The sequence below is a fragment of the Etheostoma spectabile genome, chromosome 20 (assembly GCF_008692095.1).
Source record: "Etheostoma spectabile isolate EspeVRDwgs_2016 chromosome 20, UIUC_Espe_1.0, whole genome shotgun sequence".
Taxonomy (NCBI): Eukaryota; Metazoa; Chordata; class Actinopteri; order Perciformes; family Percidae; genus Etheostoma; species Etheostoma spectabile.
Window position 1 is genome coordinate 2,636,032 of NC_045752.1, and position 21,469 is coordinate 2,657,500.

The 21,469-nt window shown below is 42.2% G+C and overlaps 1 protein-coding gene and 1 long non-coding RNA gene across 2 annotated transcripts in view; one reads left to right on the top strand and one right to left on the bottom strand.

Annotated features, from left to right (window-relative positions):
• LOC116670399 (uncharacterized) overlaps positions 1-21,469 on the bottom strand; it is an 80,639-nt gene that overhangs the window by 54,594 nt on the left and 4,576 nt on the right. Inside the window, exons 2-3 of the long non-coding RNA XR_004327009.1 lie at positions 12,820-12,899; positions 10,213-10,295 (exon numbers count right to left, since the gene is read on the bottom strand). This is a non-coding gene — a long non-coding RNA (uncharacterized LOC116670399). The remainder of the gene's footprint in view (positions 1-10,212; positions 10,296-12,819; positions 12,900-21,469) is intronic.
• Positions 2,922-7,500, top strand: zfp36l1a (zinc finger protein 36, C3H type-like 1a). Its single transcript, XM_032500868.1, has 2 exons — positions 2,922-3,170; positions 4,316-7,500. The coding sequence occupies exons 1-2, from the start codon at positions 3,120-3,122 to the stop codon at positions 5,378-5,380; spliced, it is 1,116 nt and encodes a 371-aa protein (XP_032356759.1). The 5' UTR covers positions 2,922-3,119; the 3' UTR covers positions 5,381-7,500.

Sequence of the window (21,469 nt, forward strand, 5' to 3'; positions counted from 1 at the left end):
AGAACTCGACTCTGTCAACAGCCAGAGGAAACTCCTGTCTGAAGAGAGCTGAGATGTAGTTTATTCCTTTTGTGTTTTCTACTTGGGAAGTCAGTGAAATGATTGGACAGGAAAACCTCATAAATATTCCACCCATCACTTTAACAAGCTGTGATGGAAAAAATATATATATATTTCTACATATATATATATATAGATATATAGATCTATATATATAGATCTATATATATATATATCAATCAACAGAGAAATCATGTGCAACTACTTTGATAATTGGTTAATTGTTTCAATTATTTTCCAAAGAATACATGCCAAAATATTCTCTACTTCTGGTTTTTCATTTGTGAGAATTTGTGATGTTTTTTTGACATATGTGATAGTACATTGAATATATTTGAACTTTTTGACTGTTGGTTGACACAATTGTGATTTATGAAAATACAATCTTCAGTTGCAGCCTTAATTTTCTTTCAGCAACTTTCAGTGTGACTGTAAAATGTCACCTTAGGCTTGAATACTGCACATCTGATTTGTAGGCTACACCTTAAAATGCCGACAGATCCCATTTAGGGAGCAATAAAAACAAGTTTTTTTTATTTTTGTTTTCTTTTTACATGTTTTAAAGGAACTAAATGGAAGGTTAAATATAATCTAAATATGAAAAGTATGTTGTTGTTTTTTGCCTTTTTGTGAAATAAATACACAGAAAACCTACTCACACTTTTGACACTGTTACACAAATTCATTTGGAAGGAGGATTTACATTGAAGTCAGTCAAACTTCTTAGCGAGCATATCAGTGTGTGCTGACGTCTGCAAGGCCCTTTGTCAAAATGATGTTGTTTACCGTCTGCATGTTTAAAACACGGACATCTCTGACACTATCCCCTTGGGAATTGTTTCATGTTGGCAGGAAACAGGTGCCTCCTCCTAAACCTGGAAGGACAACTGCACCACACAATATCAAGTGGATACATTTGAGAGAATTAAAGTAAACAAGTGCAGTGTGTAAGGCTTCTTGGGGCTTGGCTCCGATAAAGAAAACATTTCACATCAGAGTCAGTGGCTTGTAGCCTGCTGGCCTTAAGGACTTTAAATCTGCATGAGAATCTATTTGCTCCAACATTACAGCCCTCTGTGCGTTGTCCTTAAGTAAACTCTGGCTCTGATTATGTGTAATGTGTGACATACTGTATTGTCACTCCTTTAGATCATTTCACACCAGCTAGGGGTATTTTTGTATTTGCTGAAACAGAAAATGCTGAGTCCCCTCCCACAACCCTGCTGTACTTACTCCTCAGAGGAGATACGATCGATCTGATCTACTTAATCAATCAGTGACAGGGCCTTTGAACTGCAGACGTGATTTGCAAGTCTGTCACCCCACCCTGTCGTCTGTGAAAACACTCCAGGGAGATTAGACCAAACAGCCCCGGATCGTAAAACTCTTTTTATGTTACAAACACACACCCTCGCTCTTGCTGACAGGGTCCAGAATATCTCAAAAAGTTATAAATCTGCTTTTCTTTGGGGGGGGGGGGGAGATAACTTTGTAGTTTCTAAAGGTCAGACATAGATCAGAACTTTGTTTGAAATAAATATGCTGTATTCAAGACCTGTATCTGGCCTTTTCTATCTCAACTAAATTCAACATTTCAGTACAAAAACAACTTCCTCTGCCTCCTCCACGGCTGCTAGCAGTGAGACAAAGCTCTCCACCCCCTGTATGGCTTCTGTACAGGCGAAGAAGAGGAAGGGAAAAGGGAATGTTTTGCCTCTCTCTCTCTCTTTCTCCCCACCCATCTTCCCTCACCTCCCTGGGGCAGTGCTGTGTAGTAATAAACGTCCCCCATAAATCTTCCCTCACGCCATCATCCCCTCCTCCAACTCTTTTTTTTTTTTGCTTAACAGCTTCTTTTCTTCTCCCCCAACCCTGCCTTTCTTTCCCCTCTTCTCTTTTCTATTGCAACCCAACCCTGACATTGACTCTGCACATGGCCGGTGGCTGCTCTGTCATGGATTTAGAGGGAGGGAGGGAGAGAGAGAGAGAGAGAGAGAGAGAGGAAGACGATGGGCCACAATAGGTTTGTATAGATCTCACTCGCTGCAGCCCAGTTCTTTCACATGTGGCTGCGAGCGTCATTGTCACAGGCTGTGGTTGAATCTGGTGAGATCACTCATGTATCAGGTTATCACCTAGCCTACTTGATGGAATGACATATACTGTATATCCATGCACATAGTCCGCAGCATTGTACCTGCTGGTAAGGAAGAGGAGCTGTACTCGAAACAGTGAGCGAAAGAAGGGTTTAATGGGCGAAATGACTGTGGTCGGGAAAGAGTTAAAAGCTGTAGCTGACTGAATTCAAAAGTCCCACAAGTGACGTTACAGTCCAGCAATTAAGAGTAAATTAATTACAGAGTAGTGGATGGTAGCTGAAACCCTGGGGATAGTGCAACGCCTCCCAGTAAACAACTCCAGACTGTTTAAGTAGGCTACCAGACTTCCATAAGAAAAAGAAGGAAATAAAGTTGTAGCTTACTTTGCAACTTAAAAATCTACTGATAGTAACTTGTTTTTTGTTTATATATTTACTTTTAAATTATTGTTAAGACACTATTCTTCTAACAAAGTTAATAAACAGAACATGTGCAGTATAATGATTGTAAGAAGTCACTTTGTATGTATGTGTATACTCTCCCAATAAACTAATAAGCAGGCTTAGAATAGAGATAAAAAAGAGTTATCTTTACTGCACGATGCTCAGACATTTAAGTCAACAACTGTTTAGTATTCATTCTGCGTGCAACAGCGTAGTAATCTCACACAAACTGGCAACCCACTGAAAGTTTGTCTCTTCAGAAGAGGATAAGAAAAAAAAAAAAGTTAACAGAAAGTTAACGCCCAGCGCTCCAGGCTCCTCCTGCAAAGGATTATAAAGCAAATGCCGGGGCTAGTGCAGGGCAGAGGGGGAGTTCTGCAGGGTCAAAAATACACAGGAGCTGCGAATCAGAAACTCAGCAGCAGACCGGCGCAACTTTTCTATCAAGCACATTTTGTTTGTTTTTTTTATTTTATTTTTTTTAACTACTTTTCATTGAACCCTGGTCGCTGCAAAGATGACCACAGCCGTGGTGTCGCCTTTCTTCGACTTCGAAGTAATGAACAAGGTAGCTTCAAAAGTTTTCTCTCTCTGGTCTTTTACAGAAGTCTGTTAGTCTGCTAGCCTGTTAGCAGCAGTGAGTTAGCCGCTGTGGAGGAATGATGTGCTGCGTGCCCGCGGCCCTCAGCCGTGACGCGCCCGTGTGGGGAGGCTTGTTTTGTTTTGCTGTTTTTCGCTTCACTTTGACTTCGACTTGTTGCTTATTTTGTTCCACTTGTTTCCTGTCCAAACATCGTCGTAAGCGTTAAACGAGTCTCTCAAAAGTGTGTCGAAGGCAGCCGAGAAGTAAACATTAACTTAACTATTGTTGAAATGTTCAACTTACATAATGCAACGTGTGTCATATCAGTTAACCTAAAATGTCTTGTTTTGCTTACGAGTTACAGTTACGCGGCAGTTTCGATGTTTCGCTTCAGTTAACGCATGCCATGTTTCTGTTAATGACGGCAGTTTTGCGCCACTTTTAATACTGCTCACAAAGCAGCCACATGCTCGCTAATCATTGACCAGGCTTTTAACTAACTTACAATTGCTCACATAAAACTGTTTTCAACGCATAACCGTGTTAATGTGTTGGGGAAATAACGAAATCGTAACTGCTCGCTGGTTAGTTAACGTCACTGTACTGTTTTCGTTTGCATACATTTTCATGTTTTCAGTGTCCGATTTCTTTTTAAAACGGCGCCTTTTTTTCCTTTGCGACTGTCAGTGTGTTCTCTGGTAGCTTTAATACTCCAATGTAAATCAGTGACTAAACCAACCATCTCCTTTAGTTCGGACGTGTTTTGAAAAGCATCAGCTTTCTCTTGTAATGCAGCAGGATGCTTTACCACTGTCATTATCTTTCAAATGATGCAGCCTCTTTGTAGCCACTAGCAGCCCTGTGGCCTCTCATGTGCTGCTGCTCCATTTACTAAACAGGCACACATTCCTCACCAGGGCAACTTGCCAAACCAGCTGCTGTTCTATAGGCCTGTATCCACTTGTGTTGTCAGTGCCAAAAACGAACACAGTCATGCAAAAGGAGGCTGTGGGTTTTTCTCCCTATCCCACCAGCTCTCTTTAAAATCAGGACCACATTGACTGTCTGCCTTGGTGTATATGTAACCTCTCTTTTTTTTCTAATGAAATGTTTTCTTTGCGTTTCTGCAGAACAAACTGCTCAGCTACAACAACAACAACAACCTGGGTGCCCCCCATCCCATGTCTGTCCCTTGCACTGGCGCTAATGTGCCCATCTCCAGCCCTGCCGGAGCCCTGCTGGACAGGAAGGCCGTGGGATCTCCCTCGGTGGGAGGCGTGTACCAGCGGCGGCACTCTGTCAGCAGCACCAAGTTCAGCCAGAACCAGTTTCTGAACAGTCTGAAGGCAGCGGACCACTCCTCACTCATCTCAGGGGTTGGCAATGCCATCAACAACAAGGAGACCCGCATACGAGACCGCTCCTTCTCTGAGACGGGTGAGAGGCTCCTCACCAAGTGCCTGGGCCCTGCCAGTCCCACCGGCGGCAGCCAAGTGAACTCCAGCCGCTACAAGACAGAGCTTTGCAGGCCCTTTGAGGAGAATGGTTCCTGCAAGTATGGCGACAAATGCCAGTTTGCTCACGGAATTCATGAACTGCGCAGCCTGAGCCGCCACCCCAAATACAAAACTGAGCTGTGTCGCACCTTCCACACCATCGGTTTCTGTCCATACGGGCCTCGCTGCCATTTCATCCACAATGCTGAGGAGCGCCGTGGACCTCCCCAGCAGTGCTCCCCTCTTAACTCCAACAAGATGGAGAGGCCTCGACTGCAGCACAGCTACAGCTTCGCAGGCTTCTCCAGCTCAGCTGGGCTGAGAGACAGCCCCACCTCGGTCACCCCTCCACCCATGTTCTTCCCCGATGAGGTCTCCGACTGGCCCAGCAGTAACCCCTTCACCTACTCCAGCCAGGAGCTGGCCAACCTGTTTGGACCCAGCCTCAGTGTTGGTCCTGTAGGCACAGAGCCCAACACCCCTGCACCCCCTTCTCCAACAAGCACACCTTACTATTTCAGACCCATGTTGGAGTCCCCTCACATGTTCGATTCTCCATCCAGCCCTCCTGACTCTCTGTCAGACCAAGAGGGCTACCAGAGCAGCTCTGGAGGCAGCCTGAGTGGCTCCGAGTCCCCAACGCTGGATACCACCCGCCGCCTTCCCATCTTTAGCCGCCTCTCCATCTCTGATGACTAGACTGCACGTATCCACCAGTGACTTTAAGTTTGATGACACAAAGAACATGGCACTCCCCTCTACCTCTGCCCTTTTCCTAAGCTTCCCCTCACACAGCAGCATGTTAGTTCATTGTTAACTTTGTAAGGATGTAGTCCATTAAGGGAACTCTTTACTCAAATTATCATTTCACCCCTGTAAATCTGCACAGCAAGTTAAAAAAAAAAGTACCCTGTCATGTGTCATAGTGCCAAAAAGGGAGAGGAAATTGAACAATGAAAATCATGACAACAAGAATTGACTGTTTTGCCAGGTGCCACGTTTTTTTTTTTTTCTTCTTCTTTCTTCATTTGTTCTTGAATGTGTAGCAGCACAAGTGGCCTTGGAAAGGGGAGTGCATTGCACTAGCCCCCAAACCCCTCCCTCCTTCTCCCCTGACGATACCACTTCCCCCGAGCTAGCTAGAGGGTGCTCACTCATGTAACTGTAGATCTACCGCAGCTGTTTTTACAGACTGAGTTAAGACAAAAAGGAAAAAAATAAAGACCCTGAAAAGATATGAATAGTTTTTAAAAAAGAAAAGAAAAAAAGTGCCTGGGGTGGTTTCTGCATGTGTTTAGGGTGAATGGACTACTGTTTGTTTTTTTTCTCATTTGCCCCCCCTCAACCTCCCTGTCACGGTTCTTCTCAAGCCCAGTCTTATGTAATTGTGGACTGAGTGAGTCTGCAGGAAGGACTTTGAACTGGAAGTTGGTTATGTGTGTCCCCCCCCTCCTCCCTTATGGAGTTTTCTCCTCCTGTTGCTGGTCACTGGCTCTTTTCTTGAGAAGGAAGTCTTGATATCAAACCGATTATTAAACCTGTAAGACTTTGTCCCACCTCTCCACCCTGCCTCCCCCGCCTTCATCCTCGCCGATCTGGGGAATTCCAGCATTCCCATGGTGCAGTTGTACATCCTGCGACTTGACGAGATCGGATCTCCAAGCTATTTTACTTTACTTCTCACCCCCACTTTAGTACCTGCTCCGAAGAGCACTCTGTACTCATTACATCCCTTTTTTTTGCTTTCTTTATTTGATAATTATTTTTTATTGTTATTATTACGGTTATTGTTTGAAAAACCTTCCAGACAGAAGGTTTGCTTGTCACTGCTTATTTAACTTATCAGAACATATTTATTGCTGATCATATGCATTTTTTTTTGTTAATTTTGTTTTGTATTTATCTGGATAATGAACAATAGAATATATTTTCTTTTATGTTAAATTATGATCTTCCATATTAATCTAAAGATTGTGAAGACGTTTTTGTCAGTTTTCCTTTTTTCACAGTTTAATATATTGTACTTCAATGACTTTTGTTCTGCAACTACACAAATGAAACTTAATTTAAAGCAAAAAAAAATGCAAAAAAGACGTTTTGCGTTTTGATTATTTATTGTACTTTTTGTTTTTTTCTTACTCCCTCTTATTGGACTGCAAACATGATTTGCTTGTATTCATTCCTGATGTTTTCCCCCTTCACATCTTACAATAATCTGACAGTAACAGTAGCCAACTGTTATTACATTGATTCACCTCGTCAGTTTTTGTCTCCGATCTTGTCCCAGATCGGAGTATTTTCTCACAGTACAGGTTGGTGGTAGAAGTAAAATGGGCGCTGAAAGACCTCTCACATCACTGGTTAAAGAGAGTCTCCACGTTAGACTGGTTATGTTGAACAGTCTTCTGTCTTCCACCCAGTCTGTTATTACAAGCAATAGCTGTGACCAAATGGGTTGAGGAAAGTTTCTTTGTGTTCTTGTTCATTTCATTGGATGCTTGATGCACCAGCTTGGCCCCCTCTTGACCATTGGAAGTGCCTCTTTGAATACATTCCAGGTAGCTAAGGCTTCTGTGCCTTTTTATATTTGATAAATGGAGGACAATTACTTTTTTTTTCTTTTTTTTTTAAGTCACTTATTCTGTGTTGCCTTCACGTGTTTTGAAAGAGGTGAACAGATTTTGACACAAAGAAAGTAAAACAGTTGAATGTATTTTTTCAGCCATGTTTTTTTCACTACAGTAATTTCTGTGAGTTTCTCTTTTGTAAGTATTGATTGCAGTTAAGTCAATAAACCCCGTATTTTTGGAAAAGTTGAACACTGTCTAATGAGTTGTGTACTAGTTGAAATCTCATTTAGTTCCTCCTACAGCTGCACATTGCAGGTATAGACACGCTGCACATGCTATATACTGAGGTTAAAATAATGTCTTTTTCAAATATGTGCAGTGGAGATTTAAGTTTAAAATGCTTATTCTATACTAGTGCTGCAACGATTAATCTATAGTTGTCAACTTTGAAATTGATTGCCAACTATTTTGATAATCAATTAGTGATTTGAGTAATTGTTAAGACAAAAGTAACAATTCTTTGATTCCAGCTTGTTAAATGTGAATATATAGGTTCTTCTCTCCTCTGTACAGTAAACTTAATATCTTGGGCATTTGGGAAAACACTGATTTACATTTTTCACCATTTTCTGACATATAGACCAAACAAATAGATTCATCGACTATAAAAAATAGTTAGTTGCAGCCCTGTTCTATACATTTTATCATGTTACTTAATATTCCAATTTTCATAGGACCCTGTTTTAGGTGCAAAGCTTTATATCTGAGGTTTTCAATAAGACACACCCACATAAATCCATTTAGAAATCATAGGGAAAAAAAAGACTTAACTGCAGAACTTGCCTGAGAATCAACACATTTTAAAGTTTAATTCAGAATCAAAGTAATTCAGTATTAGTGGTCTTTACATCAATGGGTACATTGCAAACCGGTTTGGCTGGCGGCTAATTCTGCATACTTTTAATTATGCCAAAATGTAACCAAAAACATATTGAAAACTCAAGTTGTTGCCCACAGCTAACTAACTAACTGGCTCCATGGACACATACTACTTCAATGTCATACTTTGAAATATATAAAAGGGACAGAATATGTTTACAAATCTATTTAAAAGGTAAAAATGGGAAATAGAACTAGCTGTGCTTCTCTGTGCATAATGCAGAACTAAAGGGAGTTTCACTGTGGTGGAAGTTGATTGGTGAACGGCCCAGGGGAGCAGTCAGGGCTATTGACCTAGAGTTGATCAAACTCTCATTGAGCATTGGTTACGCAAAGACAAGACACTCCTGGTTTCAGCAGAAATATTGATCGGGGGGCTGAAACCGTTATGTTTCTGAGAATAAAAAAAGTAAGTAATTATCTGAGGTTATCACCTGATCAACGATACTGAGGTTAAAAGCGAATTGATCAATATGTGTGTGAGGATATCCTAAGTATGGGATAAACAATTGTGTCATAGGCCGATCAAAAGTATATAGTGTAGTAACACGTGGCCGAGTTAATATATTTTGTTTTACATATTTCCCCATTAATACAAGCATGCTATTTGATTTCAGTAACAACACTCTGTAGCTTCCCCTTCATACACTCTCGCTCGCTCTCTGGACACTTCCGTCTCTCCCTGTTTATGTTCTCTCAGATTGCAAAAACGAGCCGGAACAGGAACTCCCTTCCCTCCATACAATGGTGGGTGCTGACCCGTCACAGCTGACCTGTGGAGGCCTCGTTGTTGCTTTATTCCAGAGAACCTGGTGGATTCTTGTCTAGTTCCTCCACTCCCTCCCCGACCCACCCACCCACCTCAGCCCCATCTCTAAACAAGCTGCCTGTCTGCCAAGAGCCTGATTCTACTTCATGTTACATCACCTACCAAACTGCATACCAGCAAGTCATAAATAGGGAAACAACCTTCCAAACATTGCTTTCTGGATACTAACAGTTAATTACTCACTACCTATTTTTTTATTTTGTGTCACACATTCTTTTGAAAAGCAGAGAAAGTTCAGAATAACCCAACATGTGGCCAACAAATTGAATACCATCGAGTATTCATGACATACTGCTAATAAAAACCTCAGTTCATTTCAAAGCATTGATCAACAACAAACTTGGAAGAAGAAGCCACAATGCAACAGCTTGTGTGAAGTGAGGTAATTACAAAGCAAGGCCTTATTGCTATGGCTCATGTTTCACCAGAGCAAAGTACACAAATGGATTTTCTGGTCTTGGAGAGCACTGGCCATCTTTAACTTAAACATACATTGTTTTATCACCTTTATACTTTTATGAGAATTGCTTATAAATATGCTTTTGTATTAATGACATCTTGCAGAAGTCCACTACATAGCATGACTAATAACTTCTATTTGGATCTCAGAGACCAAAGCTGTAAAATGGTTAAATACAATTAATTTCCATATGTTAAACATCAGTAATTGGTGTTGACAGTACTATTTACGCAGCACCACCCCTCCAAAGACCCAAATAATTTTAGATTTCTTTTCTGAAGTTTTGTAACAGTTTGAGTAAGAGCTCTCTGGGATTTAATTGATCTCAAACACTAGTAACATCTAACACTATAAAGGATAACCTACTGTACATATCTCTATCTGTGAATGAATATACATTTGTTCCAGCATTGGCCATAAACTACACATACAACAAGAACTATTTCTTTGGTCATCATTTGGTGGATTAACAATACCTAATGTTTGTATTTTGTCACTTTAATCAAACATGCAATCGTAGTTTGTAGCATAAGGAATCATTTTTTTTACATGTTGTGTTTAAGATAAGATAAAGATAAAGGAAAGGTTTTCATATCAGACTAAACCAGGTGACTATGACTCAAGCACACCTTCTTTTCTTGCTGCACCCTTTCAGAAGAACTTAAACTGCATGCAGTTGGAGGGACATAAAAGAGGGCTGCTTCCTGTTTGTGTGGTGTGAGTATGGAGGCACCTTGAGACGAAATACCAGGAAGTGGGTTTCTGAACCTCCAGCAGCAGGTCTGAGGGTGGCGGAGAGAGGGCGGGTCGTCTGCTCTTTGATATGTGGCACGAAAAGAAAAGAACAACAACAACAACAAGAAAATCTTCCATTACTTCATCACATTTTACAGCAGGTTGCTTTCCAATATGGAAACAGTAGGGTGACTCAGATTAGGTTTGTGGTTCATTCATTGCTTCCTGCACAACAGGATAATGCAGGTGTGTAGTTCTACTCTCAGTATCTTCATTCACCTTTAACCCTCCCGGTCGAGCAAGAACATTTGGCGGCATTTTCAGTTCATAATTGTGTTATCAGAGGCAGGTTTACCTCTTTGTTTGAGAAAAAGGTGAGCAAATAGTACTGGATGTGCTAACTGTGTTATCTCCCTTATCTTCACTCACAGCTGAGAGCAGAGTATCTGCAGCCGTGCGTGCATGCATGCATGTGTGTATATGTCTGCATCCCTGCAGTGTGACAGGTGATGTGGGAGGGATAATTAATCACCAAACAGAGGCTGGGGTCAACACTGAGTGATGAGGCTGCTTTGTCTGTCGAAAACAGAGAGGAACGATTAACCTCCATGAGACACACATTCCAGAGCTCCCAAACCTGCATTAGAAACAACCTCAACAAGTAAAAATTGCACTTTTAATGTCAGTGGAGGGATTAGATGCTCCTCTATGGAGCAACCCATGGTAATAGCATAAGCCCACGTGGAACAAAAGTGCATGGTGGTGGGGAACCTAAAAGCAAATGTTTGACATTTTGAAAAACACTACTTTTGAAGATTGATACCACTCTCATGACTGTACGGCAAATTTGAAGCTACAGACTGGAAATGGGGAAAGAGCTAGCCTGAGTCTGTACTAACAGAATCCACCTACCGGCATCCCTAAAGCTCACTAATTAACACGTAAGTTACGTAACATCTTGTTTGTTTAATCCGTCCAAAAAGCATACTTAGAAAATGACTATTCACCATTTTGCAGGGAGTTATATGCCGGAATATTTCTTTGTCAGGACCAGTTTCCAGGCAACCAGTAAAGACTTCACTTCCCTCCGCCTCTAAAAAAGTCCAGCACAAAGTGAACAGAAACTAGTTCCCCTCAATGTCCAGTCTCCATGCTCAGCTAAGCTAACCGGCTGCTGGCTACAGCTACGCATTTAACGTACAGACATTAGAGTGGTATTGATATTATCGACACTCGGAAAACGGACGCGGAAATTTGATTTTGTACACAAAGATGAAAAGATATATATTGTGGTTACTGAAAGCTTTTTTTATGCCTGCTTCCCCTTCAGTAACAACTTCAATATTTAATGTGAAACTAGAAGGGGACTCTGAGAGTGCAGACCTCCGCCAGCGCATGCCTCATAATGCAGTGTGAATTCTCCCAGTCAGGAACACATTTTTCTGATTATTCCGGCACCACATCAATCAGAATAAATACCCTATCATGCAATTTAAACATCTTGTGTATCTGCCCTGTCATTCAGATCTGCTCCAAATTTGAATGGGTTCTTCCTTGGCCCATGCTACAACCTTCCACAAAGTTTCAGAAAAATTGGGCAGTAGTTTTTTTCCGTTATCCTGCTGACTCATTTATTTTGCAAAATCTAACATGGTGAGTCAGCTGTGACAAAGAATGAACGACGACAAGAATGAAGTCCCATTATGACATTTGCCTGGATGAATTACAGCAATATATGATCACTATGCATGTGTCTGTCACGATCAAAACTTTGTAACGGCTTCCCTTGTTGTTACACGAGCGACCTCTAAGCCTGCCACTGTCTCTAATGGGCCCTTCTAGGTTGTGTATAGTGAAAGTACTTGACAGCTTTGTCATCTCTCTTTCCCCTTCACTCTCTGTGGTTGATTTGTCCGTGGTTTCACAGGTGGGATTGTGGGGAGGTAGAATCTTGTTTCCCCAAATGTTGAAATTCTTAACTTAATTATGGGGAAGTTTTATAATTTGTGTTAACAAGGGGCCTTCTCATCCCATCTCTAATCACTTCCTGACTATTATCAGCCTGTAGTGTATAACTATTTACATATATCACTGTTTTGAAGTCCACCTTTGAGTGACAGAGATAGTGGAATACTCCCAAAAATTGTGGCAACTTTTATTTACTCTTGGATGACTTTGCCTTCAAAATACAATATCGTTAAAAAAATTAAAAACATATATTGTATTGCAGTTGGGGTGTAGAGTAACTTTCTCACTGTAAATGTTTTCAACAATTTTCTCTACACACACATTTCTGGTTAATCACATTTTTCATAAATGATCTAAACTGAGACAGTAGCAGGAACTGTGAGGCTTTACAGGTAGCATTTTAGGAATCACATCACTCTGATCTTAGTATATGTAACGCTTTACCAGTCATACAGATTTCTATGCTGCCTGCAGCAAAATCTGCAGGCTTTATCTTTGTAGGCCATATGTGTCACAGTGAGACTGATTGCAGAGCAACAAAGACAACAGTCACAACCACTCCCTGATCCTGTGGGTTTAACCCAGGCACTCCGCAGCCCTATTATCTAGGCGACTGAGGCTATGACACACTGCTTACCGGGTAATGACCATTAGCCCTGCAAGGATCCAGTGTCACATGTGCTTTTCTTCCTCCGGGCTAAGTGGCAACCCCTTGACCTGTAAAAGAAAAGAAGAGAAAACACATATGTGTTGAGCAGAGGAGCAGAGAGGTAAGGAGGCTACAGAGGACAGCGCTGGTGATGGCTGTCTGACAGGTTGTGGAAACACACCCTTCCACTCCTTAGTGTGACAGAAAAACAAACACAGAGCCACTAAACTCTCGCTGAGCCCCACGCTAATGGACAAGCGATGACTTTTTCCTAACGAGAAGCGCTGGAACAGTGGAAACACGAGACGAGGACTAGCCAATGGGAGAGCCCGTCCTGAACCTGACACTGTTGTGCTTTGGTTTCTGGTCCACTGGGCCGAGTGAGTTTCTCCATCGGCTCTCTTGAGTACTGAACCACTTAACTCTTCCTGTCTCATGACTCTCAACATCGTGGCCCCTATGGGAGGAAAGTGGGCTCCATTAGCAGTGCAACACCTGCTGTGCATTTTGACCTATTCCTGCTCTAATTAGGACCGTACAGGATATTTCCAGTTCATTACAAATAGGATTGTATTGGTGTAGTTTTGGCCATCTTTTCCATTTCCTAAAATAACTGGGAACATGATTACAACACACAAGTCAAGTCTGCAGTTTATCCGTATTACTAAAACCAATGCTTCACAATCTTTTTAGTCAATACCCCTTAACTCAAAGCAATGTCTATTTGCAACCTCCTCGTCACAGCGTGCACGTCTTAAGTAGGAGTTATGATACTTTTTAAAGGCACGAAAAGGTAAAGTAGACAGCAGTTTCGATAGTAAATGGGGCAAATATTGAGGAGAGGTGAGTAAAGTGTTATTTTCACAAACAGACTGAAACACCAGAAAACACTACACAACTGAGCTATCTCCTTACTTAGGTCCTATGTGTGTGATGCATGATAGTGAAAGAGGTTAGCAATAAGCCGGTGAAACATGCAACGGCTAAAAACAGCGTTTCCTCCCACATGATTTTGCAGCATCTGTTTCCTCTGGTGGAAACCAACTTCTTTTTCACTTCTTAAACGCAGTTTTCAGTTTCTCACAATTTCAATACTGATTTATATGACCTGCACGCACATGCACACACGCGCGCGCACTCACGCATGCACGCACGCACACACACACACACACACACACACCACACACACACACACGCAACGCTCTTAGAAATAAACACACTCCTACGCCCTTACCCGCCTACAGATATGCACTGGACCATGACAAACCTGTATACTTGACTAACCAGTTACAAGCCGCTCTGAGTCACTCAGGCCTTTTAGAGGTACAAGACAAACAGAAGATGACATCAGCGATAGTTTTACAGGAAGTCCCTGCTCCATTTTGTACCAAGGCCAAGTCTGCACCAAGCACAGATGATCATATCTTGTATCAGAGATCTAGCACTTAACGCAGGCCCATGATGTTGATGAAAATTAAAATTACAAAATGGTGGCAAAGTACAAACTGCCACAAGGCCACAAAAAAGGGTGACACAGCTTTAAAGACAGACAGACAGCGAGGATCACTGAACTGAAGTCACCCTCCTGCTACTAACCATGGCTGTATCAATTTTTTTGTTTGAGTTGTAAACAAGGCCTTGATATCTGGCCTTGGGAGGTTAGGGAATAGTTAAAAGTGAACTCTGTATCTCCGTCTCTTTCTGTGTGTGTGTGTGTGTGTGTGTGTGTGTGTGTGTCTATTTCACAATGATCTGCTGGCTGAGGCTCAGAGAGACGAAGATAAGAATTGACTGTGAGAAACCGCAGCTCTCACACCCACTCACTAAGAAAAAGCACACAGAAGCACACACAGGGACATGCAAGTACACACACATGCGGAGGCGTACATAGAGGCATGCATGCTCCAGCTCGTATATAAGTCTGAACACACAAGCAGCAGAAAGGCGCATTTAACAGTTTATAATGGTTGATATTGGGTTCCCTCAGGGATGTCCATGGGGCTCCACATGATTGAGGAATTTAGCTGTAAAAAGTCAACAGAGATTATTTGGACGTGTCTGGCTCTGATTTCTCAAGTCTTCAATGGAAATAAGGCCCATCCTGAAACCAGCCCTACGCTCACCCTCGAGCCTCACCTGCTAACCTGCTGCGACATGCACTCGCACATGTAGGCAGGAAAAAAAGGATTAGAGCGTGACTTTACACAAAGGCCTTTAGTAATGGTGGTGTCAGGATATTAGTAAACCAACATTCAAAAACTCAGTGTACCCACAGTGCACTGTTTCTATCTGACTTCTTGTAGACTATATCCAAGGGTGAAAGACAGTTGACTCAAATTAAGATGATTATTGTTAGGCCTGTGTTGTGACTCATGTCCACAGTTTGAGATTTGAGTCAGATTTAAACCACAAAAATGAGGTCTTTAGACCTGTCTGGACATGAGACTTTGAAGCCAAAAGATCAACATAACCATGTAACTTTTGAACACTCAGTCTTTTTGCCAATGACTGTCTCTACCTCAGTGACGGCTGACTTACTACTGCCACACTACTGCACATACACTTACATGCATCACCTATAGTGTATTCATATTTATACTACTGTCTATAATCGTACTTATAGCTGCACTTTATATTTTGGTAACTGCTGCTCATATCCATACTGTATCTCTGCATATTGATATCTACAATTACTATTTATTCTATACTCTGTACATTACTCTGCACTCAGCACGGCTGTTTTTTGCACTTCTGGTTATCTGCTATACTGTATTTTATTGTCTCAGTACTCTGTGAAATGACAATAACGCCGAATTTAACCTACTGTACTCTTAAAGATAAGTTGAATCAACTGTTTAATTTACACTTGGGTTTTACTGCTAAAGCCTGGTTACTTGCATGACCGCTAGCCTACGGCAGCTAATTTTAGCTAATGTTAGCAAGCTTTAGATAATGCTGGGTCACTGACGTTACTGAGTTAGTTTTCTTACTTAATGATTCTTATGCTAGTTGTACAGTTTGGTTTGGTATGTAACATATAAACATTTTTTTTTAATTACAAAAGTAAATCAAGAAGTAGAATTAAATTCATTAGCAATAACACCATTACTTAATTCAATATGCTACGGGGTTTTGCTGCTACAGCCAAACTTGGTCTGGTATAACAGCTAGCTATTGTTAGCTAATGTTATTGACAACTTTAGATAGATATTGTTGTATAACTAACATGAGTAAGTTGTCTCACTTTCTGACTGATATGCTACTCTAACAATATGTATTTAGCTGCTACAGCCTTATTTGATCTGGTATGACTGTTAGCTAGCTTGTGACGGCTAATAAAGCATGTTACCTAACAATGCAGGTTACTCTCTGAAGTATTTCCCATTATTGAAGCGAAAGACACTCTAATTGCCATCTCACTGTGAGCAAGACACTATTGTTAGAAGTCTTAATTTTCAACTTTATAAAATTCCAGATGTAAAAAATATTTACTGAGCAAAGATTTTGTGTTAGCTACAATATGTAAAAACAATTTTAACAGTTTTGAAAGGCCTTTGGCTTATGAAGACTTTACTTAAGCATATACAGTATACTAAGGAAGGTATTAGATATATGATTTGAGATTTGCTTTGAAAAGGTTTGAGATTTTGACTTCCCCCAAAATACTTCTAAACAGCTTTGCTTGGGTCTGCATCTAACCAAGAAAAAACCTAAACAATAGCCCTTTGGGGGGAAATGATACATTTGTTCTCAGAGGGGAACTCAACTGGGGTTTCCACTCTGCAAATCAGGCATCATTGTTATTTGAGACAAGAAATAACAGGGGAACATGATGTGTGAGAGCAGGCTTAGGCCTAGAGAAGGCTGCAGCACAATGCGAGGCAACAGAGATTTCTATAAATCACAGCGCTAACTGATTCCCCACCTGTGTCCGCTGTCTTCCCAGAAACACAGTCACACAAACAGCTGCCTTGCTCTGGAAAACCGTCATAACCACGAAGCTCAGACACAAAATCACACAATCAAGAGTCATGGATATCAAACGACAGCCATGTGTAGAACAAACTACACCCTTAAGGCAGAAATTGTTGTTTTGGCATAGGATTTTGGTATGACGTTCCACGGTGGCACACGCAGCTTTACAAATTCATGCTTTGCACACACACGATCAAACAACACAGCTATTAATTAGATTAGAAGGCTCTCAACAATTTCCAGTTTTCAGTCTTAAAAGGGCCTTGTGGTCACAGCCAAACCAAAAGCCTGAAATTAATTAATGGCATCCATTTATCATCATGATATTAACAGTAAGATGGTGGCCATTCGGATTTATAGTATTTCCCAGTAAAAGGTTGTCAGTGTTTCTGGAGGTGACGTATCAAGAGTGTGTGTGTGTGTGTGTGTGTGTGTGTGTGTGTTGGTGTCACAAGTCTGCCGCATATGTAAAGACATCCGAATGTGTATGAGCATACAAACACATCCGAATGTGTATGAACACACAAACACATACGAATGTGTATGAGCATGTGTGCTAAAGGGGGAGGGTTGTTTACTTGGGCAGCCTCTCAGAGAGTGTCTCCTGGCCAGCTCCCACTTCCTGTCCCTGCGCCTGGAGCAGCAGCCTGTCTAGTCAGCCACCTCGGGCTGACAGGGAGACCACATGCTAAAAGACTTATTGGCCTACTTTAGAAGACCTATGGGAGGGAAGGGCACCATAGGCCTGCTCTGGGTGGGGCTGAAAATGTTTTGAAGGGAGATTGCGGGGTCTATGGGGTGTCTCATTTTTTTAATAAAGCACTCCCTCCCCTCTCTCCCTGCTTTTCCTCTGAGTGCTTACAGCTGCAGGGATGGAGAAGGGGGGGGGGGGGGGGGGGGGGGGGCATAGCGGAACAGAGCGAACAGGCTCGGCATAGAGAGGGCCCTTCATGAAGTCACATCTGGACCTTTCCCAGAGAACTCAATGGAGCGGAGAGGCTAATGAAAGTCTTAAGTTATGTAATTGAGCTCTTCCATGTGCACCAGACGGTAATGTTGGCTTGATCCGCAGCACAGGATGTTGGTGAAATCCTATGGACATTTATGTTCCTTACAAAAGGCCTGATGAACTCAGCTGGGCTCATGTTGCTACTGTCATGTCTGTAGCAGCTTGCTAACGCAGAATCTGGATGTAGTGAAGATCCAGGCCCATACATGGAGTCGCTGCAGTGAGAGAGTTGGCCTGTTAGGCATAACTAACAGGCCTACTTAGGTTGATTGGCCCATGTTGTTTTGCTGTAGTTAGGCTTCCACTGACCGGCAGCAGTGGAAAATCACAAGAGAATTATGAACTTTAAGTACAACGCATGATTAAATGTGGTGTACAATGATTCTTTTTTAACCTTGTTCAAAGTGTAAACGATTGTAATGTAATTTCGAGACTCACAGTTTATGACAAACACATGTCTGCTGGTGTATTGTTATGCTTAGCAGTGACTTGAGCAGAGAGGCTGTAAAATAAGCTGCCTGGCTGGTTATGAGCAGGAGAGGGGAAAGAACAGCCAGCACTGTAGAATAACATGGTGAAAGTTGGAGTGATGAATGGTAGGGAACACACATTTACAGTATGTGTGGATGCAAACAAGCCTGTAGTCATGTGTATGCATGCATTTGTGTGTGTGTGTGATGTATGTGTGTGTGTGTGTGTGTGTGTGTGTGTGTGTGTGTGTCCATAACAACTGTGGGATGGGTGTAGGTTGTAACCACAGATTGAATAAGGTCTCCAGTATCAGCTCTAGCTTTGATTTACTTTTCACGGCCGAGGGGAGAAGAAAGAGAAGCATCTGAAGCAGAGGAGACGCTCCTGAAATGAACACCTTGGTAAAACCTGCCACTGTATAAAGTGTCAGTGCTGGGGCCTCTCCGTGGCGCGGTGCCAAGCCACTATCACCTCCACCACCATCACCACCACAACGCTGTGCCTTCCATTAATAACGGAGAAGAATAACAGTAACGGAGGGGAAGATAGACCAGGGCAATGATACATTACCTGCCAATTAGACTAAGGGCGGAGGCAATGAGGGGAAATGCAGACCATATGGGAGGCTATGTGAGAGGCCACCTGACCCAAGGGGCCCACAACTCTCACATCAACACTCCTCGCCAGACTGGACCTGTTTGAAGTCTTACATAATGCTCAGAATACCACCCTCTTCTCAGTCTCTCTCCATCCAGTCTTTCCAACCTCCCCTCCTCCTCCTCCTCCTCCTCCTCCTCCTCTCTTGCCCTCTGCTTTCCACTCTGAGACCACAACCACAAAGACTGGGCCCCAGCCAAGACAAACAAAACCCAGAATCAAATCAATTTTGAGAAGTTATGGTGCAACTATTACAGCTTAACACGGCGCTGACAAGCCGCATGAGACGGTCCCCTCATGAGTGTGTCAAGAACGAAGTCTGTTATGTCTGTAACTTAACTGATCGGACACACAAAAAACACAACAGCGGCTGCCACTGACAAAGTCCTTCTTCATGCATCCTTTATATAACATTAGCATTAGTAATCCTGATGACTATTCCTTGGAAGTGGCTCAGTGGAATCAAGCATACCTTGACACACATCTCTTACACATAATCATTACAGGGCCTTTCCTTGTATTTTCCAATGCTTGAAAAGGGAATTTTCCAAAAGTTACTTTTGATGAAGGAGCTAAGGTTTAGCACGATTTCAACAGGCATGCAATGAAAAGTTAAAAGGAATTGCTTGAAATTTGCTTTCTTGGGGGGGGGGGGGGTATGTACAAGACTATTTATAGGCTGGGTGCAGTGACTTCCTGGAGTGATGAAAAGACTCCCACCCAATAATCTGGGACATAACCTCACGTAAAAAAAACCATGATATCACATGTTTATTAGTGAGCTTTAAAGGTGCTAACAGGCAGAATTGTGGAGCGAGCCGGGCTAGCTGTTTCCAGTCTTTGTGCTAACCAAAGATGAGCTAGCCAGCCGCAGGCTGTAGTCTTATATATGGCGTACAGATACAAGAGTTGTTTCGATCTTCTCATCTAACTTTCAGCAATAAAAGCAATATGCGTATTTCCTAAAATGTCAGACTATTTCTTCAATCTGTATACACATAAACACACAGTGTGCACTGGCTCTCCTGCTGACTCAGTCTGGCTAGTGTGGAAGAGAGGCTCCTGGTCAGGTCTAGTCAGAACCAGAAGGGCCAGCAGCAGCTCTGTGGAAACACTGACGCACCACTCAGGGGCCTTAACTCAACTCTACCTCCTCACAGCTGGCTGACAGTGAAAATGTTCTTCTTTTTTTCTCTAAAACACCATTATTGTTACAACATAAATCACAAAAGAGCTACAACAAACTTGCGAGAAAATGAGTCGCACACCTTGCAAAAACAAGCCCCAGAAAGTAACTTAATACAATAAAAATCAAGCAGCACTCTACCACAGCTTAATCCACCATTTGAGAGAGAGAGTGAGAGACAGACACACACACACACGCACACACACACACACACACACACACACACACAAACAAAGAAAGCTGTATCATTAACATGGTTGGACCCCTGGGAGACTGTTGGCCCATCATAAGCCTCTTACTAGACGAAGCTCCTCAGAGAACTTGTGGTCTAATCTTATAAAACTTTGAACACCCGCTCCCTGTGTGCTTTACCACCGGCTTATTAGTCACAGTTCTGTTTCTGGTGCTCCAGTGCAGTAAATGGACTTGTTATACTTCAGGCTCACTAAGAAAATATGTCGCTTTGACAGAGCCCCATCTGAATTATGGCGGAAAAGCACGAGGTAAAGAGGTGTTGAGGTGTTGTTAGAGTGACACAGGTTTTTTCACGCTGTTCTGTGCTGTTGCTGAAAGCTGAATCTTTCATCAGCCCAGCCTTGCTCTAAAGTCATATGCACGGGGCCCTGCCTATATGCCACAGCACTTAAAGCAAAGTACCCAAATTAGACAGAGAGTTTCACACATCACAGTTTACAAATTTGTGTGTAAATTCTGTGGTCTCATGTTATTTGTGTATTTACTTTTCAGGTCAGAGGTCTCCGTTTTAGCGCCGTGGTGGGCTATAAGCCCAACCAGGTAAGTTTACCTTCAACCAGAGACAAGAACATGTATTACTTGAGCATCATCATGCTTCTTCAACACATTTTTTACCCAAACTAGGGAAACAGGAAACCGCAGTGACAAAGGAAGTCAGAGAATAACAGCAATGTTGTGGTGAAAGAGGCAGCTCAGAAAATATGAGAAGCCTGGGGCGGCCTTTAGCTCACCCAGTAAGAGTATTCGCCCCATGTTGGCTGGGTCCTCCCGGGTTCGAATCTGACCTGCGGCCCTTTGCTGCGTGTCATCCCCCATCTCTCTCCCCCTTTCATGTCTATCCAAATCTTTCAAAAGAATTTATATATGGGAATGCAACCACCTGATGATAAAAGGTTTAGCGCAAAGCAAAGACGACATAGCAAAGACCCTGTCACTCCCCAATGTAAGTCAAGTGCAGATTTGAGTCGCGCATGAGTCACTTTGCGACAAGTATCCTACTAGATGCTGACGAGAGACTTATGTAATTCTGTCAATACAGTAAAAATGGACCTACTTAACTGCTGGCTACAAGTTAGCAATCACAC